Source organism: Lissotriton helveticus, chromosome 1_1, assembly GCF_964261635.1.
Source record: "Lissotriton helveticus chromosome 1_1, aLisHel1.1, whole genome shotgun sequence".
Classification (NCBI taxonomy): domain Eukaryota; kingdom Metazoa; phylum Chordata; class Amphibia; order Caudata; family Salamandridae; genus Lissotriton; species Lissotriton helveticus.
Window position 1 is genome coordinate 1009284847 of NC_136057.1, and position 12315 is coordinate 1009297161.

At 43.2% G+C, this 12315-nt stretch overlaps 1 protein-coding gene across 1 annotated transcript in view; it reads left to right on the plus strand.

Moving 5' to 3' along the window:
- The window catches only part of LOC144820014 (protein NLRC3-like), a 548927-nt gene extending 546928 nt beyond the window's left edge, over positions 1-1999 (plus strand). The window contains exon 9 of the mRNA XM_078677678.1: positions 1516-1999. Coding sequence (XP_078533804.1) covers positions 1516-1855 — 340 coding nt within the window. The 3' untranslated portion in view covers positions 1856-1999. The remainder of the gene's footprint in view (positions 1-1515) is intronic.
- The last annotated feature ends 10316 nt before the right edge of the window (positions 2000-12315 follow it).

Below are 12315 nucleotides of genomic sequence, written 5' to 3' on the forward strand. Positions count from 1 at the left end.
CCCCTGCTATATGGCTAAATGGAAAGGGTTTGTGCATTGCTGCTTTCGGAAAAACATTGACCCTTTAAAACCAGTGGTCCAAGACATAGTTTTCTACCTTTTTCATCTGCAGACGTTGGGCCTCGCCTACACATCTGTCCATCTCCACTTAGCTGCAAATGAGGAACATTCTTCCTTTTTCAAAGTCCCTTTATGGAGGGACTTAAACAGATGATTCCACCTAGGGTACACCAGTCCCTGTCTGGAACCTCAACACTATCCCAATTTGACTCATGGGCCCTCGTTTTGAGACCCTTCATGTGTGCCCCCTACAGTTTCTCTTTTGGAAGGTGGCCTTTCTAGTTGCGATAACGTCTTCCTGTCGAGTGAGTGAAGTTCAAACTCTTACCCTTGAGTAAACCCTTCTTCCATGTGCACAATGATAGAGTTGTCCTTAGAACTAATCCAGAGTTTCTGCCTAAGATGGTAACTTCCTTCCACCTTAACCATATTATTGAACTGACTGTGGTCTTTTCACATCGAGACTCTATGGTAGGGAGGAAGTTTCACACAATAGATGTAGACTCTTTGTCCCATTCACTAAACCATACAAAGGCCATGCTCTATTTAAAACGGGCATAGGCAGGTGGCTGGTCAAATGCATTTAGACTTGCTATGCTAAAGCCAAGAGGCAATTGGCTGCCCCACCCAGACCCCACTCTACCTGCAAAAAAGAGAGGCCTTCGTGGCTTTCCTTGGTAACATTCCCATAGCTAACATGTGTAAAAGCAGTTTCTAGGTCCACTCCACACACTTTCCCTAAGCACTACTGTCTAGATGTTTTTGCATGGCAACAAGCTAACGTTTGCCAGGCTGTGTTACGTACAGTTTTCCAGTGCTCTACAACACCCTCCGGCTAGCCTCCACTTAGGAGAGAACCGCTTTACAGTCTATGCCGAGCATGTGTATCTACAGCTGCACATGCCACGAATGGAAAAGGTTACTTACCACCTAAGCATCTGTTCATAGCATGTAGTCCTATAGATTTTCATTCGTACAACCTCCTCCCTGAAAGCCTCCAGTTGATAGAGATGCCTTTCATTTTTGTTCTTTTGCATGGTCACCTTCTGCTTTCTATGCTCCCTTTTCATCCTTACCCGCAGTGCGGAAAAGCAATTTAACAATGGAGACGATGCCCATGCGTATTACCAGTCATAGGAAGAGTCACTATACATTGTGAGTCGAAAGACCTCTTCAAAGAAAAAAACAAGTTGCACATATCCAAGCCAAAACTAGATGGTAGGAGTATGCAGGGCATGTGCAGCTACAGCACCATATGCCATGAACAGATGCTTACAGGGTAAGTAACATTTTCCTTTCACATGCATGGCATAGCATATAAACAGTAGATAGGTTTGTAGAGTATGTGTAAAATTTCTAAACATCTATTAATTGATTACACATGTAATTGAAAATTTGCAGTCAATTGGTTTTTCATTCACTTACATCAACGTGATGCATATTTGTTTTTTTCAGCTTGTGTATGAACTTTTTTGGGCATGATGGAATAATAAACATAAAAAAACTTAAGAGCGATCGACCCGATTTGAAGATTGTGACCAGAATCGCAGAGGATGAAGAGGTGCTTCGATACACAGAAGAGAAAGTAAAGGGACTGCTTTCAAGTGGATCGAATCAATACAAAATGACATGGCTCATTCAACTGCTACAAGAAGTACTGAAGGATTTAAATGATGATGAGAACACGCACAGCTGTGTTGAAAACACAGTGAAGGAGAGAGTACAAATATTGAAAAATAATATTTCTCATGTTCTACGAGAACATCTGACCAACCAGTTGACTCTGAATGTTTAACCAGGATTCCAAAAAGCACTGACAGTGCCAAGACATCTGATTTTATCACGCATAAAAATCCATTTCATTTTTTTGTGCAAAAACCAGGAGAAACATAGACAACTACTAACAGACGTAGGCCAAAATTGAATAGTTAATGACGTACAGACACACAGGCATACAAACATGTAGGTTGGGTTCGCAGTCACCTACGAACACATTCACAGGTACACATGCCAATGTTGCTTGCTCAAAAACGCGCAAACAACTGCGGATAAACAGGCACCTACAAAGCATACGCACCTACAAAGCATACAGACAAATGCAAAAAAGTCCATGCACACAAGGACACAAATACATGTACTTGTAGAATATGTGATGTTATAATGCGATCAAAAAGATTGCGTTATGTAACATCGCAGTTTTTACAACGCAAGTCGTTCCAACGACTTTTGCTTGAGGGCGCTGGACTTAGGAGTAGTAAGATTTACTATTCCAACACCAGTCTACGTATAGTAGGGAAGGTGTTGGAATAGTAAATCTTACTATTCCTTAGGTTATAGCACCCTCCAGTGCAAGTCGATGTAACGCTTGCGTTGTAATGGCAGCGTTCTAAATGCATTGCGGTGTAATCACCGCGATGTAAAGGATGTTTCCCGTACTGGTATATAGCAGGCACATACATGCACAGTCCATGCACCTTTACTGTTCCCTCGCTCTCATCCTGTTTTCTATCCCATTTCTGTGCTTCCTGCATTACTTTTTCTGTTCTCTCCATATTCTGTCTCTCACTTTCTGTGATCTATCTGCCCATTTCTTCTATTTGCCCGTGTGGCATAGAGCTAATTTTCAAGCCATTTTGTTAGAGTTTTAAATAAGCCTGATCTCTGTTCAGTTTGTTTTTCGCATTCTGCCTTTCTTTGTCTGCCTCTGTTTCTTTTTTTCATCTTTACTCTACCAGGACAGTGTAGCTTCTACAGTACAGCATTTTGTTATTAGATGTAATGGATGGAGTAAGCCCACTAGATAAAGGTAAAATTCATTAGAGCCTTATGAGTAAGAATTTTATGAGAGTTATAGTTTGAGAATGTTTCACAAACAAATCAACCAATAATGTGTCTGTTTGTACCTGAGATGACAGTGGTTGGTTTTCATACAGATGCCCATTTTTAACCTGGGATGGCAATAATCCTCAAATAAGATGCCCAACGTGGCAACGTTATATGTTGAAGATGGTAGTGATAGGTGCGAATATTTAGTCAGTATATTAGCATTTTGTGCTCAGTTTCATTTGTGTCCATTGTGTATTCATTCTGTTAAGATGGCAACATCCTGTTTATAGAACTCCCCTTTTTAAATGTTTCGCCATGATTAGAGCAGTTTTATGTTGCCTGACGCATCTCTGCAAATCAGCAGAGATGGACCCAGGAAAGATATGGCACTCAAGTTTATCCTTGCGCCACCCATGATGCGCCGCATTTACAATGCGACGCACCATGGCGCAGGAATAAACAGATGCGTGTCGCAACTAGGGTGCGAAGTTGGTGCAGTGCTGAAGTTGTGTTGCGTACGGCATGCAACTCCAGTACTTTTCCAACTTGCCCTATCTGTAACGTGGTGCGTCAAGCCTTACGCCTGCTTCAAGCAGGCGCAAGGTTTTGACGAATCAGCGTTGGTAAAGTGACTCAGTGAAATCTTATAGATTTCACTGAGTCACTTTTCAGGGGCGTTTCTGCAACGGCACGTCCCCCCTGCGTGGAAACGCCCACATGAAACCTGACACAGGTTTCATGTGGCGCATGGCCTTACACCGTGAAGCATCTTCATAGATGCGTTACGATATAAGTATGTCGCAACGTGGCGCAGTGTTTGCGCCGCCGCTGCGTCACAGAAGTGTTGCAACGGCGGCACAAAAGTGGCACAAGTCCCACATAAATCTGCCCCATGGGCTTTTTCAGGGCGGAAACTTTAATCTTGAGCGTAACACAAGTGTGCAGGATGTGAGTGCATAATGTTGAAAGTATATATTGAAGGCACGGGAGCCCAGTTGCTTCATATCTCTGAAAGTGTTGAAGATTCACCTCTGCCTTGAATTTTCTTAAACCTAGTATGTGCTAATTGCGAATGTTTCTTGTGGTCAGGTATACCACAATAATATATATATATATAAGTTAAAGCTATATATAATAGACTTACATTTGATTTTTGAAAAGCTGCGCTATCAGTATGAGGAACCCACCCGCCTGTGAGACAGAAGAGCATTCTTTTGAAAGGTGAAAGGAGAATGGTTCTTGCAAGTTAAAACTGGGGCCCAGATCTGCGTGGTAGATGTATCTCTTCTTACAAGGAGACTAACTGAGTTCATGAAATGAGTTATGTTGGTGTCTTTGTACATGTATGAGGGGTCGTATGAATTAGTAACCGAAGGTTCTCCAATTTTAGTATAGCTGTGTTAACTCATAGGAGATATACGAGCCCTGTGAAAATTAGGAGCCAGGGTCTTACACAGAGGGTCCTTCACACACCCACAGCCTATTTTTAGAGTGTCGGTTCAATATAGAGGTAGTGATTGCATACAAAAACATCAGATTAAATAAACAGACACCAGATATATGAATTGTAAGAGAAACACAAATGACTAATGCAAGGTTTCTAATTACAAAAAAATGTTTAGTGCTCAATTTGCAACATTTGTGGTTGAAGCATACTGGAAGAGCACGACCATCGTTTTGGAACTTAAACAGAGGGGTACGATTTGATAATGGGTGAGAGTTATAATTTAAATATATGACGAACGTTGTGTATCTACAGATGTACTTCAACTTTATTGATCACATGTTTTCCTGTAGGATATATATTGGTGAACCCAGATTTGAGGTAGATTATAGATTTAAGACCTGATTTCTTTAGAAAGCTCCAAAATAATGGGACACTGTTACATTATCTGCTTAATATGACATTGGTGATTATTGTCTGTGTCATAATTGAACTTAGTTAATATTGTAAACGTAATTACGGATAATTGTATTCTGTATAATATTAGGGCTTATAAGGGTACAGGCCTTGATTTAGGAGTCCAGCAGTAGAAAAAATGGTAATTAAGGTAATTAAGACTAGGGGGATAAAATGGGTTGGTTGCTGTGATTGTATAAACATGTGAAGATCAGTGCTTTATTAAAATATTATATTTCTTTAGTTGTTCTATGCTGGGGAGCATTCCTAAGGGCTGACTTTACTGTTTAATGCTGATGGGAGCATAACTGTAGCAGGTGTATAGTAAACTAACTGTCTTGAGAAAGGTATAGTTAATGCATATGTACCATTGAACACAGCATCAGCCGTTTGATTATTAGATTTCTGTTGACTCGTTGTAGAATATATTGATCAATGATATCATCACAGGCCAGACTATGATGTAACAAGACCAAATCTGAATCTTATTGTTTTACGTGTGTTGCACGTAAAGCACGTAGAACAAGTTTGTGGTGGCAGAACCCACAGGAAGACCAGCACCTCTGCAGTATAACAGGGGAGGATGGAGCAAGGTATAATATAGGAAGCATGCACTTTCCACATTGAAGGTACAAGAAATTATCCTTGGATAATTACCACACTATAGCCTGGGATTGCGAGGCCAGCACCATTCAATTAGGAGTGCTACCTTTAACAATAATCCTATAGAATTAAAGAACAAAGGGTCTGATTTAGATCTCGGCAAACAGGTTACTTCGTCACAACAGTGATGGATATCACATCATTTTACATATAAATCCCATTATAACCTATGGAATTTATATTTCGTTGGACAGGATATATGTCACCGTTGTGACTGAGTAACATGTCCGCTGAGATCTAAATCAGACCTTAAGTTCATTAAGTGCTGTGTCTGCTTTTTCAAGGGACTTGACGGGATGACTCTCCTGACAGTGACAGGAGTTTATGTCCACCCAGAAATTGGAGCCAATGAAGGGAGTTCAAGTAAGAACAGGAAGACCTTACATCATTCACTGAGGGCATTTGCTGTGAATTCAACTTCTAAACTTTTGTAATTGACTAAAACAAAGGAAAATGCAATACAATCCTTGCATATTAGCGTCCAAAACACAGGGGTGTATGTGCTTTGTGGGACGATAGCTGAATCTCAGTTTCACTCTCCACCCACAGTACAACTGCTGCCTTGAAGCTCGACAGCTACTCCCCTGAGCTACGTTTCCCATTGTCCATCCCTTACACTGTTCTGTAAATTTGTTTGATTTATTTCATTATGTTTTCTAGTTGAGAGATATTGTAGTGCGGTCATAGAGGTGTATATTTCATTTTGACTTTTCTCTCTGCAATTTGAAACACATTTCAGGATACCACTTTACTTCTGATTTCCATAATCTAATTATGTCTTCTCTTTTTTAATTGGTATTCATTTTTATACGGCCCTTGATACATGCCAACATCCCCAATCTAGTAGGAAAACTCTCTCTTCCTTATGATAAAATTGCATTATTTCAGCTTACGCCCTCCTAAAACTCCTTGACAAAAATCCTCGCATTTTATTCTCTAAATCTCCTATTAGGTATTCCCAAATGACAGTGTAGATGACGAGCGCTTTCATTGAGTTGTGAAGTTCTGACCTGCTTTGATTTGGGTGTGGCATCAATTGATCTTTTCCAAAACAGCACACACAAATTCATAGGGTTCAATACTGCTTGGCAAGTAGCCACATTCATTTGCAACACCTTCAGCCATTCCTGACTTTAATGTAGTGAAAAGCATTTAGCTCACCAGGGGGCAGATTTAGGAGAGCCTTGATTTGTTGCTGCAAAATACAGCACACATAGAAAGAGGAAAGCACCCCTATGGATAGTTTCTGTGCAGGAAGGTGCACCTTCCTGCACTTAAACATTCCTGCCGACGGCACAGACACCCTTGCACCCTGGTGCAAGGGTGCCTGCATTGATGCTAGCTTTCCAAAACGGCACCAGTGCAGGGGGAAAGGACAAGAAAGCACAACATTTGATAAATACTTACATTCATGCCCTCTCACTTTAACATAAGGCAACGCAGCAAAGTGACTTGCTGCACTGCCCTACGAAAAAACACCATAAATTAGGGCTTAGGATTTTTTAGGTCATACTTAAGTAAGCAAGTTTTTAAAAATTACAAAATAATGCCTAATTTAGATGTGTGTGTTTGTCATTGTGTTTTTTTTTTGTTCATGTGCTACAAGCAAAGTTGTGATGCATTGAAATATTGTGCGTCATTGTAATGTGTATTAGATTCATATTTTATAAAATCTATTGAAAGATATTGGATTTATGTAGAACTCCAATTACATATAAAGGTGTCAGTTGAATAATGTGTGGTGCAAGAGTCACTTTAAGTTTGAAGTTTATAAGATCCTTACTAGTCTAGCTGTGAATGAGTACTATAGGAATTGTGACATTTTTTCTGTGTGTGAGGTTTGTTGGGTTTGAATCGCCTGTTGATAAACTTAGCTTATAGATCATGTAAAAAGTATTGTGAGATAATATATCCCTTTCAGTGGTGTTCTTCATTATTCCCTTCCCGTATTCAGAGAAAGGTTTATTTGTTCATATTGTGCATCATGTTTAAAGTTTTTTGTTTTAAAATTGTATTGTGATTCATCACATGTATTGTGATCGTTTGGCTGAATCAGAAATGGTTGCATATACAGCAAAATCTAGAAATCGTTCAGTGGTGGGAAAGCCCCTCCTCCGTAGGGAAGTACTGCAAATGAGATTCTGCAGAATCATGTTTTTTATATACATGACTGTGGATTCAAGAATGACATGAGGCTACGATGCAATTTTATGATAATGGTACATTTGATGAGAAGAAACTTGAGTATTTGAGGCTTGTTGTATTTGATATCAGAATGCAACATGTTGTGTGTTTCAACAGGACGGTGCACAAAAGCTTCCATTTTTACAAGTTCACGTTTAAACTTGACAGTGACTTTTTACATATTTTGGCTGTAAATGATAACGTACCCAGAAAGTGTAATACATGCAAGCACATTTAATTTTAATTTTAAGCTTTATATATTGACAATGTACATTCTGTTCAAGGATAAAGTACACTGAGCATGCTGCCCTTTCATTGTGTTGTCTGTTACAAGACAGATCTGAACCAAAAAGACAAACAATAACACCAGCAATGGACCTCAGACCCAGGCCCAATGGAGCCAATTTTTATTATATAAACTACTTCTGTGCTTAGCTTGCCAGAGGAGCACTTCCATGGATTATCCTGAACGTTCACCAGTGACTGATTACCAGCCTTGCTGGCTTCCATCACTATCCTGCTAAGGACTGTGACCTGTTCTACAACAGACTGTCTTCCTGATCAATGAGACAGAGTTAAACAGTGAGTTAGGCTCCTCCAAGCGATCTAGCAGAACGCAGTCACATTATGCTCTCTATTATAAGTAGTGGGTAGTGTTAGGTAAAGGTATCATTCTGATATATATTCATATAATCACTGCAATAATTATAATGATTGCATTATTAATCTTTTTCACCATTCTTGTAATGCTAGTAACAATGCTCTGTTTCCTTCTAATAATTGCTGCTCACGTATTTTACTCAAGAATCCAACTTCAATAAATGTTTGAAATGGCAATTTCTGTATTTCTTGTGTCTCCCTTTGGGCATGCCTGAGGTAACAACTAAAGAGTCGATCTGTTTCCACAATTTCCTTGGGGGGGATTAGAGTGGTCATGTTCTGAGGTTGCAAATACCAGCTGGTACCCTGTCAGGTTTGGGGGTCCAGATAGCGCACTGTGAGCTAGCCAGGAATTTGGCCAACATATTATGATTATATGAGTCGGCTCAGTTCCCATATTTTGATGCATATGTTGTCCAAATGCACAGTGTGAGAAGTTGGCCTGGTATATGATGCTCACTAGTTCTAGTGATCACCTTGTACCATGCCAAGTAACCCTTATGATGATTGGTTGTAAGTCAACCTTATAGACCAGCTATCCTAGTAGCGTGGACAAAGCAGTCTTAGGCTAAACTCTGTAAAGGCATGTGAAGCAAGCTGTTTTACCATACACAATCCCCTTGAATACCAAATGAAAAGACACTACACAGAAATATATTGAAAATATATATATATTTATTTACTACAAATATCCCCTATACTCTTTATGAGCACAGAAGCAAATGCGTTAAAACAAAACACAGTTAAAATACACAAAAGTTGCACAATATGGATGAGCCCTAGGGGCCACTTAAACCATATACTAAAATAGTGGTATAAGAACCACCAATCTGAAAGGAAATAGGCCTAGGGCCTGGGGAATCGCTGGAGCTGTTCGGGACTAACAGTGAAGAAGTCGGGAAAGGCCCGCGGGACTCGGGTGCAGTGCTTAAAGTGCACGCATGCACCAATGCAAAGTCAATGGTGCGTAAAAGTTACAAAGTTACTGTAAAAGGAGTCTTCCGACTGGACAAGGACTACCAAACTTTAGAGTTAGGCACTAGAGGTGTGTACCAGTGTAAGAACACCGGCGTTAGTAAGTTACCTCACCCACAGGAAGCGGGTGCATAGGTGCCAAAGTGTGTCGGGTTTCGTCACGCAGTCTGATGGTGCCTGAGGATGAAGATGCTGCAGGCGTCCAGGCGAGAAGTGTCCGGTGTGATCCAAGGGTGGATCGAAGATGTGAAGACCTGAAAGCAGAGGGGACAATGTTCAGAAGTCACTGGCCAGTGACTGGCGAGGAACCAGGATGGAACCAGGCAATGTTGGGTGCAAACAGGCGATGAGGTGCAGCTTGTCTCCGCAGCCACGTGGACACGAAGAGGTCTAGGACGTCGAGGAGTCGATCAAGAGCTGTCCCACGAACGCTCTAGCTGATGGCGGTGTCGGCAACTTCATTGGAGCAAACAGGCCTTGGCTAATGCAAGCCACGCAGGAAGTGGAAAAAGCTTTTTACTCGGACCAGCAAGGTCAGAGCGGGGGCTCCTTCTCAGGGGAGCAAGGGCCAGTCTGGAGCAACCAGACCAGCGGTGTAGATCGTAGATATCCTCGCCAAGATGGCCACTAGCCGTGTGGCAAGTGACCGGGATGACACGTCGAGTGGCAAAGTGCAAAAGGGCCCCACGCAGATCATGGAGATGCTGGGGGGCTGATCTTCGATGCAGATGCTGCTCGGTGGTGGGGCTTCTCAAACCCCAAAGCACAGCATCGAGGGGGCCTCGGGTGCTGCGCAGTCAGCTTCTCGGGGGTCTTTCAAGATGGCCAGTCCCACGTCTCTCGATGCCTCCACGGGTCTCTTCTTTTCAGGGACTGTGGATCGGGCTGTGAGATGTCTGGGAATCCAGGTCTTGTCGGGCTCTGGGCTCCGGCTCCGGCGGGAGGCAGTGGCAAAGCAGACGTCGAGTTGCTGGTTGGTGCCTGTATTCACAGGGTGGTCACTCCTTGGCCACAACGGAGATTCTCTTCAGTCTTCTGTGCAGCAGAATGTCGAAGTCCAGTTTTCTTCTTAGTTTCAAGTCGAGTTCAGGATGATCTGAAGTCTTGGGACACAGCTCCTACTCTTATTCCAAAACTAGGGGCCGGATTACCTGCTAGGTCCCTCCTCTGGGTGGGACCAGGAAGGGGGGTGGTTACACCCCCTTTCCTTTGTCCAGTTTCGCGCCAGGACTGGGGCTGGAGAGCCCCAGGACCGGTTTCAACTGGCCTATGCACAGGGACACCTTGTGTGCCCCAGGCATGTCTCATTCTATACAGCCCTGTCCTACCCAATACACAAAATCCTGTCTGGGGTGGTGCTAGCACATCCCAAGGCAGGAAACCCTTTGTCCAAGCCTCCCTCGCTGGAATGACTCCCAGCAGCAGGAGGTCAGACTTGTGTCTGTGGTGGCAGCATCCATTTTGTGATGCTGAGGCTCTAGTTTAATTTTAACCGGGGTTCAGGTTATGTACATGTCGTGTCCCTCTAGAAGGGTGGAATGCTACCCCCGTCGCCAGAACTGGCGAGGGGGTAGTATTCCAATTCGTATGACACCTTACTCGACATGTTTTGATAAAGCCAAACCAAAGATAGCATTTAACCGCGAGGTTCATAATGCACTTAAGAGTATATGGTATGGCAGAATCATGGAACAGCTAAAGGACGTGGTTCCGAAAGCTGCAGACAGGCTCAGCTCATGCTAGAGTACCATCTCACATATTTCCAAGCACTCTGCCTCCAGGATTGATGAGGCCTTCCATAGGAGTGGCTGATAGGAACATATGTGTCCATTTTAGGTTAGATATAGATATACTATACCTAAGTAAGGGGTGATTACACCGACTTACCACAGCTGAGTGATCAGCCAGTTGTGTCAAATATGGAGGCCAGGCCAGGGGTGGCATAATACATGCTGCAGCCCCTGGTAGGCCTTGGAAACACCTATGCCCTGGGTACCTGGGGTACACTGTTACAGGGGCCAATAAGGTGAACCAGTTCCAATTGTGTATGTACCTAAGGTACATGGAGTCCATTTTAAGGAGAGAGCAATTCGCCTGGGGCCCTGAATAGCAGGATCCCAGGCCAACTAAGAAAAAACCAGCTAAACACTAGGCAAAAAGTTTGGGGGTTACCATAGTCAGATATCCACCTTCCTACACAACCCCCCCCCCCAAACGAAAGGAGATAAGGCTATCCTTGACCAGGTAAGCCTATATTGCCTAAGTGGCCATATAAGGAAGTACCAGCTCTGGCTTGGTTACCCCCTGTCTCATGGTCCACTAAGCAATCCCTCACCCTAAGGGTATCTGAGGGTCTCCACCATAGGGACAAAATACACCTGTGGTGTGTTTTGGCAAAGTGAAAGGCTGGTGTTGAGGTGGAGTACTGAAGTGAGATTCCTCTGTAGGACTCCAATCACTATCCACCCTGTAGGCCTTTCTTTCCTTGACTGAGTTGCACTGTGCTCTCAGGGTCAACCTCTGGCTGCCTAAAGCTGGAGGCTGGGTCCCTTCTGTTAGCTTACTGGAGGGACAGGTCAGGTTTGGGGCCTTGGGGTCCCAGGTTTGGCAGTGCCCAACAGTGTCCATTTGGGGGAGGTCCCTAACTAGTTTTAAGGGGGATCCCTCATAAGTTTTTAAAGTTTTCACCTTGCTAGGGCTGCTAGCTTTGGTGCCCCTAATCTGCTGATGGGGGTGCTTTATTTGACAGGGGGCCCTTTGGGGCTCACTGACTTTCTTGTCCTCTGCAGCCCTGGGCTGGCTGAGGCAAGGTAGAGAGGGGCAGGTTACCTGCTCCACACTGGGTCACACCTTGGAAGGGTCCACTGACCTCAGGGGCTCTTCCAGGCTATGCCTGACTACCTCTGGGGCAGTTTCTTCACAAGGGGTAAGATCAGTTCCCTGAGGAGGCTGATCCTTTCCTAATGTCTGGTGGGAGGGAGATTTCTCTTCCTCCTCAATGCTCTCTGTTTGTGTGGAGTGATCCATAGTTTCAGGCTTCACAACAC